General features: G+C 31.2%; 1 protein-coding gene across 5 annotated transcripts; it reads left to right on the top strand.

Annotated features, from left to right (window-relative positions):
- Nucleotides 1–1,449: 1,449 nt before the first annotated feature.
- On the top strand, nucleotides 1,450–7,215 carry LOC137806605 (protein IQ-DOMAIN 29-like). Of its 5 annotated transcripts, none has more exons than XM_068606811.1 (7): nucleotides 1,450–1,534; nucleotides 2,224–2,368; nucleotides 2,584–2,826; nucleotides 3,895–4,083; nucleotides 4,312–4,392; nucleotides 5,462–6,437; nucleotides 6,931–7,215. In XM_068606811.1, exons 2-7 carry the CDS (start codon nucleotides 2,273–2,275, stop codon nucleotides 6,960–6,962), a joined length of 1,617 nt encoding a protein of 538 aa, XP_068462912.1. In that variant the 5' UTR covers nucleotides 1,450–1,534; nucleotides 2,224–2,272; the 3' UTR covers nucleotides 6,963–7,215. The 5 variants fall into 5 exon arrangements, with proteins under 5 accessions (XP_068462912.1, XP_068462913.1, XP_068462910.1 ...); XM_068606812.1 differs by having other exon boundaries at nucleotides 1,476–1,848; XM_068606809.1 differs by having other exon boundaries at nucleotides 1,482–1,591.
- Nucleotides 7,216–7,460: the final 245 nt, after the last annotated feature.

Genomic DNA, 7,460 nt, shown 5'->3' with positions numbered 1-7,460 from the left:
TATATATAATATATATATAATTATTTGTAAAAAAATTAAGTATATTATAATTATTCTTAAGTACATTATTTCACCCTCCAATATTATTGGTATTTTTAATTCGTAAAGATAGTGAAATATATTATTTTATTGCTTTCAACATGTAAAGTGAAATAATCAAAATGAATGAAGTCACATGCGATATTTTAAACTACGTAAAAGGTTTTTTATGTTACTACTATATTCAGTTTACTGAAGAGAAGAAAAATAAGAATCTACTCTATTTTTTTTATGTGATGGATAATAATATTTAATATGAAATTTTTTATAAATAAAAAATAAAAAATAAGTAGTTGTATTCTAACCTGCCATCATGGTTTTTTATTTTATTTTTAAAATTTAAATATTTAAATATTTAAAATAAAAAATTAACTTTTAAGAATAATAATAATAATTCTATTTTAACTTATATTTGACCTTTTTTTTACTCATTTCATCAATTTTTAATTTGATTACTGGATTTTATATCTATTTTTTCAGGTTAGTTTTTAACCTTTAATCCGCTTTTCAATTCCAGGAAGTAAAAACATGCAGTGCAAATCCATTAAAATAGTATTTCAATTACTATTATTAGTAATCTTTAATTTTTGTTGGGTACGGATAACAAAGCACGTGAAATATTTCTTTTTCCATAAATAGTATATTTAAAACAAAATCTTGAAATTGACTTTATTTCTCTTAGTAACACTGATCACTGTTCAAAGTGAAAATCCATTACGGGAAAATTGAATCTCACATCCGTTCTAGATTCCTCTACTCTACCATAATTGTTTTTTTAAGTGTAATTTCATTTGATATTTTTTATAATAGATAATTTTTTTATTCCTGAATTCAATAAATCGTGTATATGAATACGATTTTAATGTAATTTAATATAATTAATGTGAATATAACTTCAGTTTAATCATTTTAAACTAAAACTGTACATAACAAATATAAGTTAACCAATTTTAAAATATTTTTGTTGTCAATTTAAAAAAAATATTAAATAAAATTACATAAAAAATATTAAATAAAATTACACTATCTGTGGAAAAAAACCACCGTAATAAAATTCGGCGCTGAAAGCGTAATATGTTATGTTCATATAATGAATGTCTTGTATAAAAAATTAAAAACGTGAGATAATTTTAGTAACAGTACTAAAATATATAGCAGCAAAAATAATACTCAAAATTGATCCATTTCCAAAAGATGATCATAAAAATTGCCTTCATCATTGCAAAATGACAAAAGACACCTCAGTCTTGAAATGACAAATGATTAGATGGATTTCAATTATTATAAAAATAATAAAAAATATTTATACAAAGAAAATGTACAAAAAATATATATTGTAATTTAATAATATGAAATATGTTAAGGCATAATAAACATAAAATATGTTTAGTATCTGGTTTTGGGAGATATATAATAATCAGGGACCAAAAATACATAGACTAAAATAAACATGGATGTGTTTTTGTTAGATTTGAAACATGAAACCTCGAGGGAGGTATCTTGCAGTTTGCATTACAGAGTCTCTTCAATTCCATAGGACACTGTCACTTCTGTCGGTTCCTTAATGAGTGCCACGTTTGTTTATTTATCTGTCTCTTAAATTAGTTACTAATATTTTCTTTCTAAGTTTTTTTCTTCTCTTGGTTTCTTCAAATGCTATGTTCATTCATGCATTGCATTCCACCATTTCTTAACTCTCTCCACCTCTTCCTTTCTTTCTTGTTGGCATCAAACGTTTGTGGTTTTTCTACTTCACCGTTTTCTTATGGGAAGTCGTGCACCCTGAAGGTGACTCTTCTTTGGCATTGTGTACGAGAAGAACCATTTCTGCTTCTCTTTGACTTCTACTTGTTGTCCTTATTATAAGAAAATAGGCATTGCAGATTATTTTTTTTGAATTACTTGTGGTCATTTTTGTGTGCATCACTGTTTAAATTGTGATAACAACAACAATAATAATGTGTTACTTATATGCCAGAAGAAATTACAGTGTGCTGGAGCTAATGTAATTATTGCTTTTTTTGTTTGTTTTAATTCTGATTTTATGTTTATGGTTCACGGTCTTTGCTTGGTCGAAGATATTGCTGGAAGAAACGATTAGAACATAGAAATTATCTTGCTCAAAATGTTTTGCTGAAGCTTCCTAATTTAAGGGTTCTGTTCTGTTATATATGATGCTTGCAGATTTTGATATTGGAATTCTGTGCTTTCTGAAGTATTGATATTTGCCGTGATGGGAAGACAGAGTCCTGGAAAATGGATCAGAAACTTCCTTCTGGGGAAGAAATCATCATCAAAGTCTAAGTCTTCTAGAGAGAAAGATATTTATGTAAGTTTTTCTATTTGGCTTTTGTGATTGGCCTCAATCATTGTTTATGACCGATCTTTCTCAATGTCTATATTAATATAAAAGTAAAGGGTGTGTTAAGGACAAGAATCTTTAACTGGTGTTTGTAGATTTGCTACTCTGGTGTTTATTGGCTGTAACTGTAATGTAGACTTTCTAACCTGCAAGTTGTAATTGTGAATTCTGTTGTTGTAAAGAAACCTTCGAGTAACAAGGATGTTCTGGTGGTGTCTTCGGAGACATCCATGTCTGCTCCTATATCTGGTGCAAATGCTACTAAGCTATCAGAAAAGGCATCAAATGATGGGGTAATTCTTGCAACTGAAGATGAGCAGGCCAATGCACAATCTCTTGATAATTTTTATGGTGAGAACCATAATGAGAAAATCAGGCTAGTAGAAACAGCTATAACTATTCAGGCTGCTATTAGAAGTTATCAGGTATTCACTTCTTCCATTTATACAATGTCCTTTGGAAGTTATGTTCACTATCAAACTTTTTGTATGGAACTTGTTTGTACGAGCTTCTCCATATTCTAAGAAAATAAAGTAAAAAAAATGAAATTCCTTAAGCTAAAATTAAGTGATACACAAGTTGAAAATAAAAATTTAAAGAAGCTATATGAGAGAGCTTCTGCAAATTAGTTTGTCTGTAAGTTAATTTTAGTAATGAAAAAGTTAATTTCAATTTTTCCTCTTATTTTTATTGTCTAAAAGGAGATAATGGAGAAACACTTCCAAATAGGATTATAGTACACGTGTTATTTTTCATTTTGAACAAATTATTAGGAGACCATTTTGTTCAAGTAAATGCCGTGACCACATTTTTCTGTTCAAAGTTTTTTGTGCTTAATGTTCTTTAGTCTGTCTTTGTTATTTGACCACCCTTTTTCGGTGAAATTTCAGGAAGATAGCAACAATTTTCTGTGGTTCGTAATCTTTTTAGTTAAATTCAACAATTGTATTTGAGTTCTGGAGTTCTTAGATAAGTTAGAGTATTTCTACAACCTGGTTTGCATCTCTTTGAAGGCTTTTGAGAAACAGAATGTTACTTTATTTTAGTACTTTTTGTATGGAGGTATCCTTATCGCTTACTGATCGTATTCAACGCTTCCTCTGATTATTTATGCTCAAATTATTCTACTAATTTGTTAATTTTCTTTAAAAGATTTATATGAATTGCATCCTGTTTCTTGAGTTTGGATTACTATGAATTGAATTGGAATTTGATACATTCTCTTTTTCAACTTCATCCTCGGAAATACAAGAAACGCATGTATACAGTGATTATAGATGCAAGTAGTCCTTCTGCTTATGATTTTTGTATGAAATTTAATAGAATGATAGCTTGGAAGTTTTACAAATATATTTGGCCATGCATTTGCAACATGCTTTGATTCCTATAATTTATAAACTATCACTGCAGAGTGCAAATTTCATAAACACCAACTCTTTTATATGAATTGTTCATGAATGCCATAAAGTAATTCATATCTTATTCAATTGAAGGCAGGAGGAACTTATAAAGCAGTAAAAGGTATCATTCCACTGCAAGCTTATATTCGTGGCCAGTTGATTCGGAGACAAGCTATTTCTGCTTTGTATTGTGTGAAGTCAGTAGTTAGATTTCAAGCATTGGCCCGTGGTTACAAGGTTAGGCACTCTGAAATTGGCCTCGCAGTCCAGAAAATTTTTAAGGTAAACATACTTGAACTAATTATATCAGCACAATCATCTGTGTTTTGTCTTAAGTTTTTCAATAGACATGTTAAAGGTTTTTCATTTCATCAATATTGAAAGATGTTATAATAGAATGAGAAGGTACTAGTGATTTCTGCTTTACACTTCCTAGCTTAGATCACATGATTACTTGCCCTTTTACTTGTATGCATCAACTTAATGCTTCTCCAATATCTTTTTGCTCAGGATACTAAATTGTTGAAATCTATTGGAGTAGTTACATCTACAGAGGCTGTGAAGCTCTCAGATAATATCTTTGTTAACAAGGTAGGGAAGTATTTATGTATTGTCTAATGTACAAAGTGTAACTTTGCTCTTGTTCGCACTTGACATGATATAGCTTATTCAGTTCACTTCAAACTAGAATTAAGATGTCATTATCAACTTAAACTTTTACCGTTCATGAAAGATTGTTACGCTAAGGTTGGTGTTCTTTCTACTCGCGTTCTTTCTTGTTTACTTTGCTGAAATAGTATGCGTCAGTTAAACAAGGACAAAAATCAACCCATTGTTCTGTTTTGTCTTTTTTTCTGTCATGTTAAAATATCCTACATGATTTTCATCGACTACCACATTTGGGTTATATGGCTCTGTTCATCATCATGTTTCACACACCACATTTTATATTCGTTATTTGCTTCAACTTAAGTTTCTCTCCTTCCTCTTATCATATCGGATAAGAGTTCCCATCTTTTACATGCTCTGTGAAGCATGACAATAATGTGCGCCAAAATTTTCTTGGTATTTGTAAGTACATGTTCTAACAAGTATCTTTTTTTATCAATGACCTGATATTCGCCTTCGGTCTTCGACTGTTGGTTCCAAGAGGTGAGAGTATACCTGTAAAAGTTTCTCCAATGCTCAAGTTAGCACTCAATATTCGAGGACAATAAATGCTATCATAAATGCTTACCTTATCTGACTATGCTTAATTGTCTTTAAGGGTGGTCTTTATAGGTCAAATTACTAAATTCTTACATTCATTTATGGATATGACTTATTGAAATGAATTACATTGATTTTGTTAAGAATTCAAGTGTGAGTTCCATTAAGTAAAAATGCGAAAGTTGTGCAATATATAAGAAAAAAACTCACAAACTCAGTGTTGTAAGGTATTGGAGGGTTGGAGGTGGTATCGTAAACTTTTATGTGTTGACTTATGACTCATTAGTGTTGTAAAACTCTTTTACTGATACGAATTATGAATTGCATAACATTGAACATATGAATTGCATAATATTGAACGTAAGGATGTTTGTTCTGTTCTTGACCCTTTTTCTTATTGTTTTAAAACTTACGTTATTTTAGATAATAACTTATGATATATGTCTTTCAGCTTCTGGCTTCATCACCCTCTGCTGTTTCTCCACATCTCAAATATAATACTGGGGAACCTAACTTGGCTTGGGAATGGCTTGACCGTTGGACGAAATCACACTTTTGGGTACCACTTAAAGAAGGGCAGAGATCTGATTCAGTGTCCGATAAGCAAATGGAAAGTTCTCAAACTGTAGAAACTAATAAGGGACAAGTTAAAAGAAATGCCAGGAAAGCACCTGCTTTGAGGGTTGGTCATGATTTAGTCTCAGATTCCAACAAACATAAACGGTATCCAAAAAAGGATTCAAACCCCGCATTGCATTCAGCTAAGGAACATCCAATAAAGGAACTTGAAAAAAGGAGTTCTAAAAAATCTCAAACTCAGAATGTTTCTGATAAGTCGGAGGCTTCTAATGAGAAGAGAACACACAACACAAGAAAAGTTTCAGATCAGACAAAAGCCAATGATATTCCAGAGGAGGATGGTGGTGCTTCATCAGAGAAGAAGAAATATCTGGCAGTGCCAAAGTCAGAAGAGTGTGATCTTGAGGAAAGTCCTGGACAGGAAGCACAAGAGCATGATAATAACGAGTCATGTAATGGTTTTAATTCTCCCTTGCAGCCTAGTTTGATGAATAGTAAAGATGGAGGAGTCATTGAGGAGTTCAATAATGTGAAGTGTAAGAATTTCCAGAGAAGAGCTTCCCTTCCTGCTAATTTTACAGATCTTGAAAATGTGTTGCCTAATAACACTCCAAGAGTTCCAAGTTATATGGCTCCCACTGAATCTACAAAAGCTAGGCTAAGAGGACAATGCTCTCCACGGTCTGTTACTGATCTGGCAGATGTAAGTAGTATAACTCGCCGGCTTTCACTTTCATCATCGCTTGGTGGCAAGCTAGGTTCGTTCTCTCCACGATCAGATAGATTTGCTTCCTTGAGCCACAAGATAAGGACTGATAGATCTCTATCATCTTCAAGGGATGGAACTGGTACCAATTTAGGATTTTGCACCCTTTTCACCTATTCATGAGATAAACATTTTTTGTTTTACTTTCTTTTACCATTTCAATTGATAGTAAAGTTGTAAAACATGCCTTTGGAAATACAATTACAATGACTTGCACAGACACACATTCATCTACAGAAAACATTCTCAATATATGTACATGCGTATAGTTGCTTTTGTTATGCATGCTTATTTTTCATTCTTTTTCAGGATTAGGACAACTTGTTTTAAAATTATTACTTATTTAGTGCTTGATTTCACACATATATACAAGGGTTCACCAGTTTTCATTTTAAGAATGAGAGAGTTTTAAGTCTGAGACCTGCAATCATAACTTATTTAGTAGTTACATGATCTCTAAAATAGTCGCATTCTCTACATATTATGTACTTGAAATAAATACAATAGTAGTGAAATCTGCTTGAAGCCTTACTTTTTGACATTCATCAGTGTTGTGTGAATATTATCAATTTCAGATAAGTTGATTCAACCTCAGTGGAGAAGGTGACGTTACATTATCCTTCAGATCAAACATGCTGCAAGGAGGTCCAACTGATAGAGTGAAATAAATGCTGACTTTGCCCTTCTTTACTCATAATTCTTATCTATGATCATAAATGTTGATGGATACATCTTGTAATAAGAGTCTGTGTATCAATTTATTTTATGTATGATACTATGAATGTGTTGGTGGGGCTATATTTATGATATTGTACCCCTCAAACAATTATTTCAAGGAGATGATTTCAAATTTTTAGAAATCTTCGTATCAAGAGTGTAATCTTTAATGTTTTCACAGGTAAAGTAGCAATATGGATGTGTATGATGTTATGGCATATATTAGTAAATTTTTATTTACTTCGGATTTCCATTACTCAAAAATTTTGGTTTTGCTTCTTTCTACTATAATGTGATGCTAATTAATTGCTCATGCAACCTTCTTAAGTAACATTAGTTAGTGCTTGTGATACAAGGTTAATATTAGATATTTCTAAAATAAATATTA

Source organism: Phaseolus vulgaris, chromosome 3 (assembly GCF_000499845.2).
Source record: "Phaseolus vulgaris cultivar G19833 chromosome 3, P. vulgaris v2.0, whole genome shotgun sequence".
In the NCBI taxonomy this organism is placed as follows: Eukaryota; Viridiplantae; Streptophyta; class Magnoliopsida; order Fabales; family Fabaceae; genus Phaseolus; species Phaseolus vulgaris.
The sequence above is the reverse complement of the archived record's forward strand: the minus strand, read 5'-3'. Positions and strand labels throughout refer to the sequence as shown.